Source organism: Gossypium arboreum, chromosome 4 (genome assembly GCF_025698485.1).
Source record: "Gossypium arboreum isolate Shixiya-1 chromosome 4, ASM2569848v2, whole genome shotgun sequence".
Classification (NCBI taxonomy): domain Eukaryota; kingdom Viridiplantae; phylum Streptophyta; class Magnoliopsida; order Malvales; family Malvaceae; genus Gossypium; species Gossypium arboreum.
Window position 1 is genome coordinate 4,906,576 of NC_069073.1, and position 23,764 is coordinate 4,930,339.

The 23,764-nt window shown below is 31.0% G+C and overlaps 4 protein-coding genes across 4 annotated transcripts; 2 read left to right on the plus strand and 2 right to left on the minus strand.

Moving 5' to 3' along the window:
* Positions 1 to 1,560: 1,560 nt before the first annotated feature.
* On the minus strand, positions 1,561 to 2,806 carry LOC108459846 (uncharacterized). The gene is made up of 3 exons (XM_017759240.2): positions 2,507 to 2,806; positions 2,218 to 2,301; positions 1,561 to 1,937 (listed from the first exon to the last, which is right to left on the minus strand). The coding sequence occupies exons 1-3, from the start codon at positions 2,594 to 2,596 to the stop codon at positions 1,785 to 1,787; spliced, it is 327 nt and encodes a 108-aa protein (XP_017614729.1). The 5' UTR covers positions 2,597 to 2,806; the 3' UTR covers positions 1,561 to 1,784.
* A 3,618-nt stretch (positions 2,807 to 6,424) lies between these two features.
* On the plus strand, positions 6,425 to 7,447 carry LOC128291771 (uncharacterized). The gene has a single exon (XM_053027074.1). The coding sequence runs from the start codon at positions 6,425 to 6,427 to the stop codon at positions 7,445 to 7,447; it is 1,023 nt and encodes a 340-aa protein (XP_052883034.1).
* An 11,016-nt stretch (positions 7,448 to 18,463) lies between these two features.
* On the minus strand, positions 18,464 to 19,163 carry LOC108459348 (60S ribosomal protein L27-3-like). The gene has a single exon (XM_017758707.2). It carries the CDS (start codon positions 19,003 to 19,005, stop codon positions 18,598 to 18,600), a length of 408 nt encoding a protein of 135 aa, XP_017614196.1. The 5' UTR covers positions 19,006 to 19,163; the 3' UTR covers positions 18,464 to 18,597.
* Positions 19,164 to 22,365: 3,202 nt separating this feature from the next.
* LOC108459478 (uncharacterized) lies at positions 22,366 to 23,529 on the plus strand. Its single transcript, XM_017758851.2, has 3 exons — positions 22,366 to 22,555; positions 22,630 to 22,819; positions 22,902 to 23,529. The coding sequence occupies exons 1-3, from the start codon at positions 22,424 to 22,426 to the stop codon at positions 23,366 to 23,368; spliced, it is 789 nt and encodes a 262-aa protein (XP_017614340.1). The 5' UTR covers positions 22,366 to 22,423; the 3' UTR covers positions 23,369 to 23,529.
* Positions 23,530 to 23,764: the final 235 nt, after the last annotated feature.

Sequence of the window (23,764 nt, forward strand, 5' to 3'; positions counted from 1 at the left end):
ATGTAGGGAACGTTAAATCTTTATTAGGAAGAAGTATTTGAAGATTTTCTTGAAAGATTTTAAAGATTGAAAGCCTTTTGTGTAAGGTTTTTTTAGAGTATTTGAAAACGGTGGAGAGAAACTTAGGGTAAAAAACTAATTTTGAAAAAAAAAAAGCACGATGCAAAAATTAGGTATCGATATTTTTGTATCTAATATTTTTGTATCTGTAACACCCTAAACACGACCTAGGTGTGTAGACCAAGTCCAAAGAGTTACATTAACGTTATTAAGAAAACCATACCTAACAAGTCATGACAACCATTAAATCCAACAGACAATTCAACAATCTTAGAAAGGTCGAAATACTAAGAAATACTGGAACTACATAATAAATATATAATATGATAATAAAATAGATCCCCTATTCTGACCCGGTCAAGCCTGTGAGTTACCTGAAATTTAGTCAACAACACAGTGAGTAGAGAACTCAGTGTATAACCAATATAGATTCAATTAGAAGCAAAGTTTTAATAAGAAGTTCTCGAATATCAAGTTCCAATCAGAATCAGAGAATATTCCATATAGGATTAACGTAACAGTTATATGATAGAACAATTCCAGTTTATATACAGAACAAATCAGAAACATATGCAGTTATTCCTACCCCATCTGCTACACACCATTTCCAACCATCCCAACTGTAACACCCCATAATCCCAAACCGTCACCAGAATAGGGTTACGAGGCATTACTAGACTTATACACTAACATTTATACAAAAATGAGTCATAAATTTGCATTCCAATTCAAAACCTTTCAAATTTCACCATAAAGTCCATAATATGGGCCTACGGGGCCCAATACATGCTTTAGAAGTGATTCGAGACTAAACTGGTAACTTTGAAAATTTTTCCTTGAAGATAGGGGCACACGCCCGTGTGGCCTGAAACATGGCTGTGTGGCCAACCCGTGGGGTTCCCATGGACGTGGGCAGATCTAACTTGCATACACGACCGTGGGAACAACTCGTGTGACATAAACAGAGAGCTACACGGCCTAAGCACACTCCCATGTGACTTGGCCATGTGAAAACATGATTTTTGACCATTTTTAAGCTATTTTCACAAAGCTAAACACACTAATTCATGCCCAAACATTTACTAATAGTTCTTAAATCAAATATCATTCATTATGCCATTCAAACTTAGCAAATATTCATTCATTCACTTCATTACCTCTTAAGGATTATGTACACAATACATATCAAAATTATACTACATTATCATACTAGTCAAACTCATATAAGTTTAACTTCCAAAATATGCATATTTCATACCATGCTTCAACAACTTTCATAATTATTCACTATCATGTACAAAATAACACCTTAACAACCTAGGTACATGCCATTTTACCAAAAGAAAAGTATTCACCACTTTAAGTTCGGGATTGGCTTGGATGCTTAGTCATTAGCTTTCTTTCGTACCTAGTCCTGCACACGGAAATATACCGTACGCTGAGTATACACTCAGTGGTATTTCTATAAACTAATACTTAAACAATAACAAGCTATGTATATACATTGTAACTTAAATTTTTTACTTTCATAATCTTAATAGCTTCACCCCTTACATTTGTAATGGGCCAAATCTGCCCGGGCCAGTGCAAATACAAATCAAACAGACCAAAAACAAATAACTAAATAAATAAAATCCCACAGTCCATTACTGTCCAATTACAAAAACAATATCCCAAACCCAAGTACAGGCCCAATAGACCCAATATCTAAAACGAGCCCAATGTCAGCAAACCCTAGGGCAAGGGTTCCCTTGCGCCGTAGCCCTCACTAGCAGCCTAGCCACTCCAGGCCTCCGTATGCCCCAACTTGCAGCAGCCACACCACAGCCCTCGTACGCCACGCCCGCACCCCATACACATGCCAGTAGCATCCGTACCTGCACACCAAACGTAAGAAAACAACAGACGCAAGAAAATAGCAAAAAAATTTGTATATTTCTTTTTTATTTTTCTTCTTCTTTTTCTCTCGGCTATAAATCAAAAAAGAGAATCGTTTGTAAGTTTTTTACGAACATATTAGCATACTGAATACAAGAGCAACAAAAAAATTAAAGGTGATTTTGTGCGTCTATGGTTTCCTATTTTGAATCTGTTTTACCTCTTTCTCTTCGTCTTGTATGTGTTTTCTTAGCATAATGGAATAAGGAAAAAGCTTACCTTTATGAAATAACGACTGAAATCCTCATCTCCTTCGCGGACATCGGAGTTTGAGAGGAGATTTCGAAGTCGAGATTGACGAACCTTGAGTGGGGGGATTTTTGAATACAAGAAAAGATTGTATTTTCACACGATTAGGGAATCAAAAAGCAAAAACAAAAAGGTTGATTTTAGTTCTTGTTTTCTTGTTCTTTTTCTTTCGGTTTTCCTTTTTCATTTACTTTTTTTTTGCCTTTTTTAAATTCCCTTTTTACAAAAATATAAATAAAAGGAGAAAAGGAAAACTTACCATTTTCTTTCCCGTCATCGGAATCGACGCAAGGAGAAGGTGGGGGGTTCTTTCTCCTTTGTTTTCTTCGGTATAGAGAGGCCTCACCATTGAATCTCCCTTTAAAAGTGCCAAAAACCCGGTTCCATGAGGCTTTGGACCACCGTTTACGGTGAAAGCCACGGTGGGTTCACGATGATTTGGTGACGGTTCAAAGGGGGAAGGTAGAAAACCTAGCAGAGAAAAGAAATTGAGGGGAAGGGGCTGCTTTCTTTATTTCTGCCGAATGAATAAAAGGGGGCTATTGTTTTTTGATATGTCTTAAGCAGCCAAATAAAAGATTTTAGGGTATCTTTACCTAAAACATAGAGTTGGTATATTTATTGTTTTGATCCCTGAGTGTTGAAGCACATTGCGTTTCAGTCTTTCCTTTAATTTCAGCGGTTTATCTTGTTTATTAAATATCCCTTTAGTTAAATTTTGTTTTAATAGAGTCCTTTTGGGTAGTATAACTCTTTTTTTATTCACTTAATACTTACCTTTTATACATGTACATATGTACTCTTTTTTAGCTATCATGATGATTTTACTCCTTTTTATTATATATAAAATCTTTATTTCAAAGCTTTTTATATTATATGGTTTAAGATTTTTGTATAAAGTTTCCTCCCAATATCTTGTATACTATTATACATATAAAGCTCATAGTAAAATTAGTTTTGTTGTTACTTTCGTATTTTTATTATATTATGTTTGGAAGCTTACTGTAATTCATTTTGATATGTTTTTAGTGCATTGGTTAATTCATTTTATGTGTATGCTATTATCCTTTGTGGACTATAATATATTATTCATATATGTTGTTATATGCTTATAATTCCATTTTTTTATGAAATCACCGTTTTAAAATTCTTTTATATCATAATATTTTGACGTTTTATATAGCACTTTGTTTATAAATTTTATATACATTTGTGTACATATATTAATTTAGTTGAGCTTTCTACTTGGAAATACTCGTATTTTAAAATTAATCTAGGTGGTTTAATTTATTTTAATTATTTCGCATTATTTACATGTGTATAAATTTTTTAAAATTTGTTATTTTAATATTTTTGTATAATGTCTCATTTAAATATCCTTGTGTATATTTTTACATATATTATTTTAATGATTAAACTGTCGTTTTAAAATTCGTTTTATGCTTTTAAATTGTTACTTGAAATTCTTTATATCATATTATTTTAATGTATTATATAGTATCTCATTCAAACACTTTTATATATATATATATTTGCAAGTATATGACAAAATTAATTTGGGTTATGTATGCATTTCCTTTTACTTTATTCTAAATTTATATATATATATACGATTTGTAAATCTAATATGTTTTTCAAATTATATTTCATAATATATATTTTTACCATCTTTGCATATTTTATACATAATTTTTTTATTGTCACTTATTATATATAAGTTGTCAATTTTAAACCGATGCCCTTTAACACTTCAGTATATCATTCGATTTAAATATTAATTCTAAATTATATTTTAATGGTCATACGTATACCTCTATTTTGTTTCGTAAAGGTTTCTAGTTTAACAATTCATGTAATATATATTATGTGTTCATCCTTTTAAATTTGCCTTATACGTATATACATATTTTTCTTTAATTTTGTTATTTTGTTTCACCTTTTTGGGCATTTTAATGTGTTGTATTAGGTTATATATATATATATATTATTGTGGTATATTATATATATATATTATTGTGGTATATTATTTTAGGAATTACCATCATATTGATTATCTTTCCTCCATGATTAGGAAATTGACAATGTTTTTATATTGATTAAATTCAATTGTTTGTCTTGTTAGTTGATTAAACTAATTATATTATCTCCATTCATTCATCATAATATTTCATACATGTTTATTATCCCTTTTTTTTTTTTTTTATTTTTCCTTTTCGATTTACAAGTATCACTTTATAATTTCTAATTCTTTAAAACTAATTATTCCCTTTTATTTCAAGTTAAATTAGTGTATTTCAAGCCGATTTTATAATTATTTGTTTACAAATTCTTTAAAACGGAGACGATGTTCGATATTTAGCAATTCGGGGAATCGTGCTGGGTTGCAATTTCTCGTTTGCCCAAAATAATCGAATGTCTCTTTAGAATTTCGTTCATATTTTCTAAAAACTTTTTAAAATGAAGGAAATGGTCGATGTTTGGCAATTCGGGGAATCGTGCCCTATCGTGCTAGGTTGCAATTTCTCGTTTGCGCAAAATAATCGAATATCCCTTTGGAATTTCATTCGTGTTTTCTAAGGCGAGGCAATGTTCAACGTTTGGAAATTCGAGGAATCGTGCCCTACTGTGCTGGGTTTCGATTTTTCGTTGGACTAAATAGTTGAACATCCTTTTGTAATCCCCAAATTATGAATTTTTGGAAGTCGAAATCTATCGTGTTTTCGAGGATATAAAGGATCGTGTCCTACCGTGCTGGATGTGATGCTATATTCCTCTGAAACAAGAAGATTTTGACAACCAATTCAGGTTATTCAAATGTAATAAAAAAGGAACCTCATTTCAAAAACATTTTAAATCTTAGGCACAATGACATTTATTTAATCGGTTTGGTACCAATTTTGGGCGTTACGCGGGTGCTAACCCTTCCTCATGCGTAACCGACTCCCGAACCCTTTCTCTCAATTTTTGTAGACCTAAAATTATTATTTTAATAAATCAAATGTTTTATTAAAATGATCTACTTCAAGGTGATCCGATTACACCTAAAAAAAAAAAGGGTCGGTGGCGACTCCATTTTCGCTTTCCAAAAAGTCGATCCCCGTTTTCCAGAAAAAAAAGGTTTCGACAACTTGGCGACTCCACTTGGGATTGAACTTGAGAGTCAAGCTATAAAAATCGATTATTTACTGTCCTTTTGTTAAAGGACCGAAAATTTATTTTAAAAATCATGTATCTTTCGATTGCATTTGATTGTATGTTTGTGCGGGTCTTGTAGAATAGCACTGCATTTCATTGCATGACCACTGTGGTCACACCTTCTAAGTGGGAGTAAGAAACTACGCTTTCATGAGGTTTTCACCTCCGCATGGGCTAGTGGATTGCTTCCAGGGTACATCCGTACCTATGATTTCGTGAGATTTTCATCTCCGCATGGTCATAGGGAAATGCATCCCCCCGAACCGAACTCGATCTATATAAGCCTATAATGGGTGAGGATTGAGGAATCTGTTGGTTCGGGTACCCTTTTTCCTAGAACTAAACCGCATATAGTGAACCTTAGGAGCTATCCTTGGGTAAAGCCGCGTCGAGCCTTAGTACTTACCCGTATATGCGTCATGATTATCGTTTATGTGCTTGCATTTTATCGCTATTATTTGATACTAACCGGTGTTTTGTTTTGATTGTCTTTTTGCATGACATTGCATACTAAAGGAGGCGTTAATTCGTATTCAATTACTAAGTTAGAAAATTTGACATGGAGAATGAATTTCTTAGTAAAGTCGAGGATAATGCAGCCGTTCGTGTATGGTCGAAGAGGCTACAATCTGAGAGAGGGGATAGCTTGGCAGAAGGATATGTGTTGGAGCTGCAGGATTTCACTCGCGTCAATGTAGTACAGATTGAACTGCAAGAGTTGAGAGACATTTGGGCTAGTTGGAATGAAGGGATCAAGCAGTCGTTTTACCAAAGCTATGGTGATATATCCTACCTGCTAGACATTAGAGTGGATAAGCATTTGTTCCGAGCCTTGGTGCAGTTTTGGAATTCTGCGTACAAGTGTTTCACTTTTGGAGAAGTGGATTTGGTACCTACCATGGAGGAATACACTACGCTGCTTAGGTGTCCAAAGATTCAGGTCCGGAAGACTTATGCCCGTGTTTTTAGTAGTTAGACTTTCATGAAGAAACTGATGAGCATTTCTGGGATGAGCGAGCCTTGGGTCACCGCTCGGATTGAGCAAAAAGGAGATAGCAAATGTATCCCTTGGGAGAATTTACGAGATTTGATCTTGACGCATCCAGATGACAGAAAGAGGGTCGATATATTTTCCTTAAGCATCTACGGATTAGTGATCTTTCCTAAGGCTTTGAGGCACGTAGACGAGGCAGTCATTGACTTCTTCGATCGCCTTGAAAAGGGAATCACACATGTACCGGCAATATTGGCAGAAACATTCAGATCTTTGAGCTCATGTTGGAAGACAGGCGAGGGGCGATTCATTGGATGTGCTCAACTATTGATGGTATGGTTTCATGGCCACTTTTGGAAGGTAGACAATGTTTCCTATCGAGTCTTTTCCGAAGGTTATTCCCCTTTGAAAGAAGAGGCAGCTATACAGAGGAGAGAGGATATCTCGGAGGAGAAGTGGATGGATATTCTTCAGAACCTCAAGGAGGAGGATATCGAGTGGAGAGCTTATTGGATAGTTCCTGATGAGATCATGTACCGATGTGGTAACTTTGATTGGGTGCCATTGTTAGGAATTTGGGGAGCTACCGGATATACTCCGTTGATAGCCTTGAGGCAATATAAGTCGAGGCAGTTTGTACCCACGACCCACGGACTTGCTCAGAGTGAATTCTCTTTTAAGGGTGCTTATTATAAGAAGAGAGTTCGGGAGTTATCGGATGCTTGGAAGCAAACTTGTTGGATAAAGAGGTTAGCCGTCGGTCCCATAGTAACACCCAAGTACAGCAAGTGGTTTAAGAAGAGGATTAATGATAATATTCCTAGGCCAAGCTTGGAGAATGCTCGACCTATCGGGGAACAATTACAAGTCGCCCCATCAGAATTGGAGATTATAAAGCAAGATTTCGAGAAGAAGAGTTTGGAGCTTGGAAAGAAGATCGAACAATTGGAGGAAGAGAAGATGCACCTGAGATTAGAAGCTGATGTCCAGAGGTCAGAGGCTGAGAAGTAGAGAAAAGGAAAAACTAAGGCCGAAGAAGATCTAGACAGCTTAAAGACTGACTATAAGAAGCTGCGCCTATCCATGAGGACTGCGGGGTTAGGAAAGACTTCCGAACAATGGCGCCATGAAATTCGAGAAGAAATGGTCGGTGGGAAAGAAAATTCCGATTGTTATAAGGCTATAACAAGACATATATATGCTTAGCAAAATTTAACCAAATTTCAATTTATATTAATTGTCTAAACAATATTTAAATTTGATATTTAATATATCATAATATTAATAAATTTGAATAATATTTAAATTTATTTATTTTTACTTTTAACATTAAGTTTAAAGTGCATATTTTTAACTTTTCACATCAAATTTTAATAGCAATATTGAACACATAAAATCTTAAAGGTATACTAACTTTTGGCCTCCAATTTTATCATAAAAGTTATTTTAACATTTCATTTAATTTTTATCTTTTTAGCCATTAAACTTATATTGTTTGTCAAATCACCTTAAAATGGATAAAAATTTTAACATTTATTAACTTTGTTGACGCGACATACATATGGATTGTCACGCTAAAAATTAATTAATTTTAAACATAAAAATTTCAAAATATATAATTATTAAAAACATTTAAAAAGTAAAAATATATATAAATACTTTTAATATTTTAAAATTAATTAATTGCTAACAGAGCATCCATGTGGCAATACACATGTATATCATGTCAAGAAGTTACCAAATGTTTAATTTTTTTCATTCATTTTGAGGTGGTTTAGCAAACAACGCAAATTTAAAAACTAAAAGAGAAGAAAAATTAAATGAAAATCTAAAATATTTTTTTATAAAATTGAAAATTCAAATAAGTTAGGATAAATCCCAAAATTATACGTGAACTTTAGTTTAATGTGTAATTATATACATGAACTTTGATTTTATGTAATTTTATACATAAAATTTTGATTTGATCCAATTCCGTAAATTATTAACACGATTATTGATATAACACCATTTTATGCTTATATATTGCTAACGTTTATGCAACATTTATTTTTTCAAATATGTATGATTAAATTAAAATTAAAATTTTAAACATACATTTAAACCACAATCAAAATTTCACGAGTATAATAACACCAAATTAAAATTCATTTATAAAATTACATATTAAATTAAAATTAATAAATTATTATTCGAATCTTAAACCACCATTACTTTACTTTACTATAACAATGCCGGTGAGTGAAAACCAATTAAAAGAAGAAGAAAAGAAAAAAAAAAAAGCAGCGTTGGTGAAGCAACAAGGGACTAATTGATGGTACGAAACCATCCAATCCTAGGGACCTACTAAAGAAGACATGATGGAAGAACAACAACTTCATTTGGATTATCTTTTCTTTTTCCTTCTTTCTCTAGGTAGGCTCAGAGATGCCATGAGCTCACCATAAAGTTTAAAGAGTACATAGCTCCTTTGAATGGACACCATTTTTTTATACACCAATAAAGTCTTGTAATTAGAAACCCAACCTAATCTACAAAATTCATGTAAGTCATGTTTTAAAAAGTAATGTTCCAATCCATTCATTTATCGTACCTAACCTTTGTTATGGGTAAAAATATCATAAACTGTATTTTGTTTTTCTATTTGAAAAATATATAAATTAATTTGTATATGTTAGATCAAAAATAAATTAATTTTTTGTTAAAATTTTTATTAATTTTATTATTAAAAATTGACTCATGTATGTCACATGATGTATACGAAACATGTCATATATTATTACTTAATTATTTCATAACATACACCAACTTTTAGAAAAATATAATTTATCTATTTTTTAAATAAAAGGATAAAATGCAAACTTCCCTTCTAAAAATAAGCTCTTATAGTGCTTTTACCTTAATTCCTTTTATTAAAAAAATATTTTTTTTAAAAACCCCCCAAAGTTTGTAAATAAATCGTCCCATTGATTTGAAAGTATTTGGACCCCATTTTATTGAGTGTAAACTGTAAAGGTAAAGTTTAAATCACATGATTTTCTTTCCTTTTTAGCTTTCATGATCTGTAAAATCTGCATCTGTGGAGAAGAAGCTAATGTGATGGAAGACAGAAGGGATAGAAGGAAAGGTAAATTGACATAATATCCATCCATGATCCATACATCCATCCATGAAATAGAAAATAATATCAGAAATGATTTTGAAGAAATCCACACCATCCATGGTCAGTTTCACCCACCTTTGGTAATCTTCCTTCAAAATCATTAAATTATTAGTAAATTTATTTTTTGATCATTCAACTTCAAAAAGGTATAAAAATGATCATTAAACTATTCAAAAGTTTGGCTAGCGAGCTTTAGGCGACGATTCAACAACAGGTACAATAGATAAATACTTATCAATGAGTAGAAAAACATATTTTAGATCCAAGTCGATTTGACCATCAATGTCAAAGATTGAAGAAGAAAGCTATTTAGATTTTGATTCGCAGATTCATGACATTTAAAGTTATTTTATAAAAAAAAAAAACTTGCAGAATAGAGGGAATGAGAGCTTTCAATTGGTTCAGGTCGTATGAAAAGAGGTCATACAACAACAATTTTAACATTCTAGTGACTTAAATAAAAACTTTCAAATAGTCCATTGACCATTTTGTAACTTTTTGAAATTGAGTGACCAAAACATAAACTTACTAATAATTTAATGACTATTGGTGTAGTTTACCCAACATATTAAATAGATTGTTGTCATGAGTATGCTATAAAAATTTGTATATAGCCGATTGAGTCTTAGCTTCGTTTAGCATTGTTGCTATTGTAACAATCAAGAAGACACAAGTTTAAATGCACTTAAACATGTTTTTTCTCCAGTAAGGCATATACAAATATAATTTTTTTTAGTAAATATTAGTTTGCTATTTCAATTCATTTCCGGTAAATATATAATCATTTATATCAATTAAATTAAATTAAAAACAATTTTATTTATAAAAATATCAATAGGATACGGTCAAATCTGAGTTTCGTTTGTGAAGTTAAAATTTTCCACTCTCTATATACAAAACAATTACCCTTTTATTAAATAAAATGACGAAGAATTGTGTTAGTGATAGATTGTTTTAGATTAAATTATGGTTATGGTTTCTCTACTACATTTAAATTTAGAATTTAGTATCTATTCTTTCTTTCTTTCTTTTGAGAAATTTAGTATCTATTCTTTAATTGGATATAATTTAGTTCCTCTACCTAATATCATTAGTTAGTTAATATAGTTGATACCCTTAATTATTCTAGTCAAAATCACTTGTAAAATTAAGATTATATGCTTAAGTAAGACTAAAAAAGGTGCTATAAGAGCAGACAAAAATTTCTAAAGCTGGAGAGTTATTAAACAATGGAAAAACAAATAAAAAAATATATAAAACTTAAGACAACACGTAAAATCATTTATTATTCTGAAATACTCTTAAAACAGAAACAAATTAAGAAGTTGACGAAGAGCACTCACTTTCCAAGAAAAACTACTGGTGATCGGTGGAGTTTTAGGTCATCTATCCATCACAACTTGTAAATACAACAAAGATACTCACAAAATAGACCTGCAAACTGGCAAAAGAGAAGAAAGAAAGAAATGGTTGATGGGAGAAGAAAAAGGCGAGCAATAACCAAACCAAAAGCTAATTAAAATATAAAAGTTAAATATTAAATTTAAGCATAATTAAAAAAAAACTAAAACTAAAATGTAACTATTTTTCTAAAATTAAAAAAAGAAAACATTACAACCTTCCTTTTATATAAAGTTAATATATATATGAAATTGTTAATTTTTTCCCTTAAAAGACAATTTAGAGGAAAGGATCGCAAAAAAAGGAAAAAAAAACCAATTAAGGCCCAAAATAGCATATTCCAGATTGACATTGTCCATGCCCCAATTCAGAAAATGGAAGTCCAATATTGATAACTCTCTTCTTCTTCTTCTTTTTCTTTTTCATTTCTACACTCAAGTTCCACCAAATCATGATGATGGGTTAAGTTGGGTTAGTGCAAAATTTTAAGCTATTTTTTAGGTTGGGCTTAAAAATGAGTTTAAAATTTTATTTAAATTTGGTTCAGATAAAAAATGCTAAATTTAAGATTGGTTCATTCGTATTAATTTTTTATATAAAATATATTTAAAAAATATAATACATTAAATACACTAAAAACATTAGAATAAATATTCCCCAACAAAATAAAAATACATTTAAAAAAGTCTTTATATTTAAATAATACTAAGATAGTTGTAACTTAACAAGCAAATGCTTTTAAAATAGTAGTAAAATTAATAATAAAACAAAAGTTATATAATATCCAAACAATAACAACATATAATAACAATATAATAATAAAATGACAACAGACATCAGCAAACAACAGTGAAAAAATTTAGTGACTCGGACCAAAAAATTCTTACTAAATTGGATTTGTTGCACATACTGGATTTCCATGTTTAATAGTGTTACCCATTGTTGCATATAAATCAATTATCACAGACTAAATCCAACACAAAATCACATGGAATCACCAGATTATAACTGATCATAAGTAAAATTGAGTTAAGTTATAGCATGACTCGATCTAACTTGTTTAAATGACTCATTTTATTATTTAAAGAATAATATGTATACATGACATAAATTTTTGAAGGCACAAAGAAAAAAATTGATTCTTTCATGGCAATGTGATAAAAAAAATGGCAGGGCTCCATGATTCTGTAATTAATGGAAGGTGAATAAAGAGGTTAAATGGGTTGCATGATGGACACTGTGGTCGGCGTTTGGTAAATAAAATTAGTCAGCTAATGAAGTCAGGTGAAATACTCATATATGCCGATTTTAATCAAAATGGTTGAATTAGGGTAGTTTTTTGAAATTTATCGGAATAGGTCGATTTTGAAAAGAGGGTGTGAAAACATATCCAGTTGGATGCGTTTTCAGTGAATTTTGCATGAAAATACTTTTAACTGGATGTGTTTCCTATTTTCTCTCCTTGATCGATTTAGGATTTTTAAGATTTTTGTTTAGGGTTTTTGTTTTAGGTTTTTTTTTTAGATTTTTTAATTTTTAATTTTTATATATTCATAGGATTTTTTATAATTTTTATTTTTTAAAAGAATAAATTTTGAAATTTTTAAAATTACTATTTTATTTTTAAAATTTTTTGTTGTGAGAGAATTAATCTATTCATTTTCAAAATTGACAAGGATCAAAAGGTTATTTACACTAATATGTTATTCGAATTGTAAAATTCAACTCGATTTAAACTCGAAACTCAAACAAATTGAGATTTAATTTTTTTTGGATCTTTCGAATCAAATAGAGTTTTGCTCACCCCTAAAGAAACAAGTAAATATGCTAAAAAAAATGTGCATATTTATGAAAATATTATCCCGAGAACCTCAGGATATCGACCAATTTTGGTGTGAAAGGTAATTTTGAGGGGGTTGACAATGGGAGAGTTTGGGACCCAGAATTTTATCTAGCCCCCTAAAAAATTCATTGACGGATTTTCGCACACTCTATCTAAAATCTCCTTATTCCGGTAAATTTCGAAAAAAAAAGGGGCCTACTCTGATATTTTTTATTAAAAATCAGCGTGTAATTCACCCAATGAAGTCAAGTCATATTTAAACATATAAGACCAATTAGTGAGGTAGGTCAAGTCAACCAATTCTCATGGAAATTGGATGGAAGGAACTTACCCTTTTGTATTCACTTGAATGTGAACTGCAACAGCAGTCACCTGCATGAAAATTTGAAGCATTCAAAGAATCTGAGAGTGGCCTATACGCTGAGTTAAAATACTACTTTGTAACCTAACGTAAGAATTGAGTTAAGACCTCAGTTGAAGAGTTTATAAATAGGCATATCTATGGCTGAGGAGTTTCATAAGTAACCAATTTAGATATTATTATAATGGAAAACAAGAAGGGAATGAGAGTGCTCACCACCAATATTAATGCTATTATATTTCTCCTAATAATTTCTGTTGCATTTCTACCAGAGACCAGCGCTGCTGGTTTATGGCGTGGGCATGCTCACCCATCACGCTCTCGGGTACGAGAAAGACCAGCATCACCATCGCCATCTCCAACTCCATCACCATTGGCACCGCCTCCTCTAAACAAGAAAATGGCAGCATCACCACATGGAGGAGGCATCTATCATCCGCTTCCTGATCCCTACTAGAAAATTTGTCTATCCTACAAGTTATGCATGCATGCATGCATGCATGCATCTCATATATATGATCTATGATCTTTATAATCTTTTTTTCAACTGCAGGACTTAATATAACACTCAAAATAAAAGAAGCCACAACAAAGAAAGGGAGAGTTGGAATATGTATGAAGTCATTTTAAGATAGTATGTGTTTATCTTGAACCTCTTAGCATGTGCAGGAGCTTCAGAGCTGTCTAGTGTCATAGGGATTGTGTTTTGGATTTGCGTCTGTATATTGTCATTGTTTTCCTGTGTTGGTGGATTGAAAGCCTTTTTGGTGTTTTTGTATTTGAAATAAAGGAGTCGTTTTTATTGCTTGTTTGGCTGAGAAATAATTCATTACTTGAATCATAAATTCTAAAATAAAATAAAATCTATAGAAAGAAAGAAAAAATAAGAAAATAGGTATTTGAATCACCATATGTATTATCCTTGAAGCAATTTATGGGCAAAATTACCATATGTTGTGCAAGCAAGCCTACAATTACATTGAACAAAAAAAAAATTGCCTACAATTAACTTATTTCTAATAAATGATAATGGGTCCGTTTATTCGTCCAAACTCTTAAAGATTTGTTTAAAAAGTAAGAGAATTTAGACAAAAATTTAAACCCAGAAAATGGATTATAACTTAAATACCACTAAGATAATTGTAAGTTAACAAGAAAATGCTTTTAAAATAATAGTAAAATTTATAATAAAACAAAAGTTATATAATATCCAAACAATAACAATATATAATAACAATATAATAGTAAAATGACAACAGACAGCAACAAACAACAGTGAAAAAATTTAGGGACTCGGACCAAAAAATTCTTACTAAACTGGATTTGTTGCACATACTGGATTTCCATGTTTAATAGTGTTATCCATTGTTGCATATAAATCAATTATCATAGACTAAATTCAATACAAAATCACATGGGATCACCAGATTATAACTGATCATGAGTAAAATTGAGTTAAGTTATAGCATGACTCGATTTAACTTGTTTAAATGACTCATTTTATTATTTAAAGAATAATATGTATACATGACATAAATTTTTGAAGGCCCAAAGAAAAAAATTGATTCTTTCATGGCAATTTGATAAAAAAAAAATGCAGTGCTCCATGATTCTGTAATTAATGGAAGGTGAATGAAGAGGTTAAATGGGTTGCATGATGGACGCTGTGGTCGGCATTTGGTAAATAAAATTAGTCAGCTAATGAAGTCAGGTGAAATACTCATATATGCGGATTTTAATCAAAATGGTTGAATTAGGTTAAATTTTTTGAAATTTGGGTGTGAAAATATATTCAGTTGGACGCATTTTCAATGGATTTTGCACGAAAATATTTCAACTGGATGTGTTTTCCTTATTTTCTCTCCTCGATTGATTTAGGGTTTTTAAGATTTTTGTTTAGGGTTTTAGGGTTTTTGTTTTAGGTTTTTTTTAGATTTTTTAATTTTTATTTTTTATATATTCTTTAGGAATTTTTTATAATTTTATATTTGTTAAAATATAAATTTTGGAGTTTTAAAATTACTATTTTAATTTTTTTAAATTTTTGTTGAGAGAGACTAATTTGTTTATTTTAAAATTGACAAGGACCAAAAGGGTATTTACACATTCAATTGTAAAATTCAACTCGATTCTAACTCAAAACTCAAATAAATCAAAATTTAATTTTTTTCGATTTTTTCGAATCAAATCGAGTTTTGCTCACCCCTAGAGAAACAAGTAAATATGCTAAAAAACGTGCATATTTTTGAAAATATTATCCCGAGAACAGGGGTGAAGCCAGAACAATTTTTTAGGGGCGCTGGATGAAATTTTAATTTTTTATAGTTCATATATTTATAATTTGTAAAGAATTAAATCGAATTTTTATAATTTTAGGGGGGCCAAAGTGCAGTTTTACCTTTACTAATTTAAAATTTTTTTAAAAAATTAAGGACCTAAATAGTAATTTTACATTTTAAGGGGCCGGGGCCCATGCCACCCACTGGCTTCACCCCTGCCCGAGAACCTTGGGATATCTGACCAATTTCGGTGTGAGAGGTAATTTTGAGGAGGGTTGACAATGGGAGAGTTTGGGATCCAGAATTTTATCCAGCCCCCTAAAAAATTCATTGACGAATTTTCACACACTCTATCTAAAATCTCCCTATTCCGGTAAATTTCGAAAAAAAGGCCAACTCTGATATTTTTTATTAAAAATCAGCGTGTAATTCACCCAATGAAGTCAAGTCATATTTAAACATATAAGACCAATTAGTGAGGTAGGTCAAGTCAACCAATTCTCATGGAAATTGGATGGAAGGAACTTACCCTTTTGTATTCACTTGAATGTGAACTGCAACAGCAGTCACCTGCATGAAAATTTGAAGCATTCAAAGAATCTGAGAGTGGCCTATACGCTGAGTTAAAATACTACTTTGTAACCTAACGTAAGAATTGAGTTAAGACCTCAGTTGAAGAGTTTATAAATAGGCATATCTATGGCTGAGGAGTTTCATAAGTAACCAATCTAGATATTATTATAATGGAAAACAAGAAGGGAATGAGAGTGTTCACCACCAACACTAATGCTATTATATTTCTCCTAATAATTTCTGTTGCATTTCTACCAGAGACCAGTGCTGCTGCTTTACGGCGTGGGCATGCTCACCCATCACGCTCTTGGGTACCAGAAAGACCAGCATCACCATCGCCATCTCCATCTCCATCACCATTGGCATCGCCTCCTCTAAACAAGAAAGTGCCAGCATCACCACATGGAGGAAGCATCTATCATCCGCTTCCTGATCCCTACTAGAAAATTTGTCTATCCTACAAGGTATGCATGCATGCATCTCATATATATGATCTATGATTTTTATAATCATTTTTTCAACAGCAGGACTTAGTATAACACTCAAAATAAAAGAAGCCGCAACAAAGAAAAAGAGAGTTGGAATATGTATGAAGTCATTTTAAGATAGAATGTGTTTATCTTGAACCTCTTAGCATGTGCAGGAGCTTCAGAGCTGTCTAGTGTCATAGGGATTGTGTTTTGGATTTGCGTCTATTGTCGTTGTTTTCTTGTGTTGGTGGATTGAAAGCCTTTTTGGTGTTTTTGTATTTGAGATAAAGGAGTCATTTTTATTGCTTGTTTGGCTGAGAAATAATTCATTACTTGAATCATAAATTCTAAAATAAAATAAAATCTATAGAAAGAAAGAAAAAATACGAAAATAGGTATTTGAATCACCATATGTATTATCCTTGAAGCAATTTATGGGCAAAATTACCATATGTTGTGCAAGCAAGCCTACAATTACATTGAACAAAAAAAAGATGCCTACAATTAACTTATTCCTAATCTCACGTAAAAACGATAATGGGTCCGATTATTCGTTCAAATTCAAAGATTTGTTTAAAAAATGAGAGAGTTTAGATAAAAATTTAAACCCAGAAAATGGGCTTAACCAAAAAATAAGATTCATTTTCTAAACGAGCTAAACCTCAAGTAAGATTTTTTTGGCCCAATCCGGCTTGAATTAGTTGTTTCGCTACTGTTTTATTGTCATTTATATTTATTTTAATGCTTTTAGTGTATTTAATGTATTATATTTTTTAAAATTTATTTTAGACTAAATTATCAAAGATTAGTACTTTAAATCTAAGTCAAGCTTGGATAAAATTTTAGACTTATTTTTCAAGTCGAACCGAATCCGAATCTAAAATCGAACCTAAAATAGCCAAAACCCAACCTAATCCAACCCACAATTTGGTTTAATCCGGCCTGAATTAGTTGTTTCGCTACTGTTTTATTGTCATTTATATTTATTTTAATGCTTTTAGTGTATTTAATGTATTATATTTTTTAAAATTTATTTTAGACTAAATTATCAAAGATTAGTACTTTAAATCTAAGTCAAGCTTGGATAAAATTTTAGACTTATTTTTCAAGTCGAACCGAATCCGAATCTAAAATCGAACCTAAAATAGCCAAAACCCAACCTAATCCAACCCACAATTTGGTTTAATCCCATTAATCCCATGTAATATGACATGAGATAGGGATATTTCTATCACTTATACAATGCTGCTTTCAGCTGGGAATGATTTAATTTTATACAAAATTATGGCAGTCTGTGCTCAAGTTAAATCTTTTCCAAGGAAGAAATAAGAAAATCTAATCGTTTTACGCCTAAATCACTTTTCACAATGAACTTGCATATCTAGTGTAAATTATCTTTATTAATCCCAATTAATTTTTTAATTGAAAAAATAACTAAAATCTACATTGCCAACGACATTTTCACTGTTATAATTCTTGTTATTATAAGTCCGAATCCCAAATGAGTTCGCATGATAATATATGTTTGCAGTATGTTTGCAGGAGGGGTAGCTATATTCTCCCGTAAAACCACACGTAAAATTCATATTCATATGCATAAAACCTACCTGAAACCTCACCAACCTGTTTTAAATTAGTATATGTTAGAATAGCTGACATACTTGAATTTGGGTATCAGACCAATATCCAAATATTGCAGCTAGAATAACATGTGAAAGTCCATTTGGGTTCTCTAAAAATAAGCCATTACCTATAAACTCAGCTTTGTCATTACATAACAATGGTCAAAACACTCATATTTTACAATAAACCACTAGCAATGGCTACCGCTATCAACAAGCAAGGCTCATCTTTTTTTAAAACTAGGTTTTTTTTTTCTTAACCATTTGCCTAAAGCTTCATGTTTTTTTAAAAACCACATCCCCTCAATTTGCAACTTTTATCATAAAGCAAAGCTCAAATTTATCATAAAATGATGCTCAAAACTAGCAGTAATATGTGATGATAAAACAAATGCTCAAAACACTAAATAAAATCTCAAAATCAATCCAAAATAACAGAAACCCAGATCTCAAAACCTTAACTTTGTGAAAAACCACCTGTTTTTCCCAGTCTTAAACCTCTCCTCGAGCTTCTGCTTGGTAGCCTTACAAGCAGAGACTTTCTTGTCCTTGCTTTGGAGGGAGTCGACGGTGACCACATCCTTCAAGTCCACATCCAAGGTGTAACGCGTCGGCATCACGTGCTGGTAATTGACGAGCTTGAGGAAGCATTTCACGCGGGATTTCTTGGCCGTTTTCTTGGAAGAGTCCTTTCGGATAACTTTGCTTGGGTATTTCTTAATCCCTGCAACCAAACAGTGACCGTAAGGGCGGTCGCGGGTTCCTTCGTCGAAGGATTTGACGATCACCGCCTTACGACCGGCGTAGCGACCCTGAAGGACAACCACCGCCTTGTTTGGCTTCAGGAACTTCACCATTGTTGCTGCTGTTGCTCCTCACTGTCCGCTTTTCTTTGTTGGTTTCGTCCTCCCAATCGCACTATGGTAGCAGTAACAGAGTGTAGGAGAGGGAAAAGAAAAATTTTATGCTATATACTGCATCAGCCGAAATGAAACCCTAGCAGTAGCATAGCTTCTCCTTCTATGAACCGATGGGCTCCATTGTTGAAACACTCGTCAGCCCAAGCTAGATTGGGCCTTACCATCCAAGCTAGAATTAATATGTAAAAAATATACTGGATTTTCTTGCAATGAATTTTTATGGTGGAGTGATAATGAATTTTTATTTTAATATTATTGAATATCTATTCGATTTTTAAATTTATAATTATTTTATTTAAAAATAATATAAAAATATGAAAAGATAAAAGTATCATCATAATAGTTACGTGAAGTAGTAATGAATTTGTATTGTAATACTATCGAACAAATGTTATATGATAGATGTTTGGAAGAGAAATTTACCAAAAGGACCCTGAGTGAGTTGGAAAATATTTTAGTAATGTGTAAAAATATTCTTACATGGTAATATATTATTGGATAGAAACAATAGTTGATGTGGTAGGAAGGGTATAGATAAATATATACTTATATATATTACAAGGTCTTACGCTAGAGAACACTTTTATGCTCGTCTTACCTCATAAATAAATGATAATTTCTTCACTATTTTCTTTAAAAATTCATTTTAATCCGATATTAGTTAGAGAATACTCTTATATATCACATTTACCTTATAAATAAGTGATAATTTCTTCACTATTTTTGTTAAAAGTTAATTTTAATCTCATATTAACCAAAAATACTCTTGTAGCTCACCTCTTCACTATTTTCATTAAAAATTACTTTTAATTCCATGTTGACTAGAGAATACTCATATAGCTAACTTCTTCACTATTTTCATTAAATTAAAATGTTAATTTTAATCCAACATTGACTAGAGAGCACTCTCATATCTCACACTTTTTTTTTTTTTTTGACTGCTCATATCTCACACTTACCTTATAAATAAGTGACAATTTCTTCACTATTTTCATTAGAAATTTAATTCTAATCTCACATTGACTAGAAAATACTCTCATAACTTACCTTTTACTAGTCTCTTTAAAAAAGTTATTTAGAATCCCAAATTAACTAGAGAATACTCATATATCTTAATTCTTCAGTATCTTAATTAAAAGTTAATTTTAATCCTTTAAAAAATAATTTTAATCCCATATTAGCTGGAGAACACTTGCATACCCACTATTTTCATAAGCTCTTTAGAGTTTCTTCCCTTTTAAGGAAATTTATGAGAGATAACTTATAGTTTAAAGTTATTTATATATTATTGATATGAACGATGATGATTTTTAATCCCATTTTATCTAGAGAACACTCCCATACTCAATATTTTCATAAGCTTTTCGAGTTTCTTCCTTTAAAGAAATTCACGAGAGAGAGCTTATAGCTTGAAGTTATTTATATATTATCGATATGAATGGTGGTGATTCTAATACAATACTAAAACTAAGATTTTATAGTAGTACTAATATTTTGCAACTAAATGGTGGTGATTCTAATGTGTGCACTTAGTCGCCAAAAGTCAGCAAATGAATATGTGAAAATATTTTTCTATAAAAAATATGAATAAATTAAATGTATTTTTAATTTAAATACAATGAATCTATACATCTACTATTTTATACTATTATTAATTAAAATATACATTTATCATTTTATAATTAATATTATCATTTACACATATTACAATTTTAAATTTACTTATTAAATAACTTATTATTAAATTCAAATTTTGATAAATTTTTATCTCTCTTAAGATTAAAATTAATTTATTCATAAAAGTACATACAACTTTGGATGCTTGTGTTGTGTGACATGAAAGCACACATTCAATTTCTAACAGGGCGGTGCTCCCATAAATTTCTGATTAGTCAGTTTCAAAAATTAAAAAAAATTACAAAATAATATATTTATTACATATCTCTTAAAAAATAATTCACCTTTATTCTTATTAAGGAGAACAAAATTTGATTCGATCAGAAAAAATTAAAAAAAATTTTAAATTTTGAGTTACTCGAATTATTCGAGTCAACTCTAATAACTCGATTCAAGTTTCGAGTTCAAGTCGAGTTGAATTTCACAATTCGAATAATTCGAATAACAGATTGGTGTAAATATCATTTTGGTATTTATCAATTTTGAAAATAAGTAAATTGGTCTTTCTCCACAAAAATTAAAAAAATCAAAATAACTTTCAAAATTCAAAATATTTATAAAAATTTCAAGATTTATATTTTAAAAAATTATAAAAATTCTAAAAAGAAATTAAAAGTTAAAATTTTCTAAAATAATAAGTTTGGACCTAATTAATGATTCAAATTTATCATACTCAAGTATCTTTTTTTTACTTTGAATTTTTTAAATACATATGGTTTCCAATTTATTTGCTTTAACATTGAATTCGTTATATTGTAATAATATTTTTATTTGACCAATTTAATTTTTTAATTTAATTCAAAATTTTCATTCGATTCAAAAAGTTTCAAATTGAGTTAGGATAATAAAATAGGACTAATAAACTCGATTAACTCAAAATTTTTTCACTCATTCCGATCAAATATTAACCTCTAATTATTACAATCATACACTCCTCACTTATTTAATGTCCCTAAAAAAAAATCAAATATACTACAAAAATTTTTTTACAGGAATTTATTTGGCCCTTACTTGACACTAGAGGAAGGGATGGGGGGAATTTTGAATGGCCAATATGCGACAAAACCCGCAATTTGCTATTTTTCAGAAAATATCTAAAATTATTTTTATAATTTTTCTTCAACTCATAAATAAAAAATAATGTTATTCAACGCACTAAAATTTATATTCTACAACAATATTTAGAACAATAAAGTTAAAACTGAATCATCACATTTACATCATCTAAATTAAATATATTGATTTGATATTTAGATTTTGAATTGTAGTAGTTAAAATTTGAATTTCTTAATCTTACCCATACGGTGCAGGCATAACGGGGTTGTCACGCTTTTCAAAGTCTTGAAGGTTGAAAAGGTAAATTTCAGTGATCTAAGAACGTCCCCCCACTACATGAAAGAACGGAAACATTTTCAAGCAAAGCTTTTGTATATTCTGGAAGCAACCAAACTGTCGTTTTCAATTTCTCATTCTGTGTGCAAGCAAAACAGTAGGCATATTTCCCATTTCCCATTTAGCCCCTTTTATCTCTTCATTAACTTCCAAATATTTGTACACTGTGTTAAAGGCTAACAGCTGCCTGGTAAGTTAATAATGACTTCATCTATCATCATAAACTTGTAATCACCACCGCTATATAACACACACATAGTTTCATCTAAAACACATTAGAAATATTATGGGAAGCTTGCAAGAAGAAGAACTGGTTCAAATGGTTCAAGACTTCATAGAATCAGAACCATCTTCACCCATAGTTCCTTCATACCACCTTCAATCTTCTAACCATCTTGCTCAACTTTCTACTTTACAGGTACATATCTACATATTTCCCAATGTTTTGGTTAATCTCTAGGTTTTGATTTATGTGTTGGGACATTTTTACAGGAGATTCTTAGGTGTAGAACAGATACTGAGAGAAAGGTTCTTGAGATTGTGTTGAAGCATATTAGAAGCAAAAGGGCTATCCAAAAGTCTAGTGGTTTGAAGAAGTGGCTTGCCATGAGGCTCAAAATGAATGGATTTAATGCTTCTTTATGTCAAACATGTTGGGTTACGTCCTCAGGATGTCCTGCTGGTATGTCTCTCTATCCATTTCTGGTTTATATAAGAATACATAAATATAGTTTTTGATTTCTGCTTCTAAATTATATGAACAGGTGATTATGAATATGTTGACATAGTGATGGAGAATGAAAATGGTGAGATGGTGAGGTTGATAGTAGACATAGATTTCAAGTCCCAATTTGAACTTGCAAGGCCTTCACCAACCTACAAGGAGTTGACAGATGCTCTGCCATCCATCTTTATAGGAAGTGAAGAAAAGCTGAGGGAGATTATATCAGTGGTTTGCTCGGCTGCCAAACAGTCGTTTAGAGAGGCAGGGTTGCATGTACCACCATGGAGGACCACTACCTACATGCACTCCAAGTGGCTCTCTGCCACTCCTAATGTTAACGGTGGTTTTGGCAAAGTAAATGGGGAACCTAAACCAAGAGGTGGTGCGCTTGGTTTTAGCAAATGGACACCTCCAATGGTAAAGCCTAAGACCCAGAATAGGGAATTGGGTGGTGGCGGCTCTGCCTTGTCCAGTCAGTTTTCTAGCATGGGCATAAACTGCTGCTAATTTTTTTGCAGATAGATTCTGCAATTTTGATCATCTAAGTCCCAAACTCTACTCTTTTATCTTATGTTAATCCAAATGACAGACAGCACCAATGATTTTCATTGTCATCTAGTGCTTTTTTTAATATATTTTTTTCCATCTTTTCCATCGTTTACTATAAATTTGATGTGAGTGGTGGTTATTTCATAATTTGATGTTACATAAGTAGTTTTATTTTAATTTTAAAGTTATTTAAATTTAATTTTTTCAGATAAAAATATTAAAATTTAAAATAAAATTATTGATGTAGTATCAAATTATTAAAATATATATAAATAATGTGATGTTATTATTTCGTACAATATTTTTTTAATAATAATAATGATTACTTCATACAGGATAAACTATAATAATTAG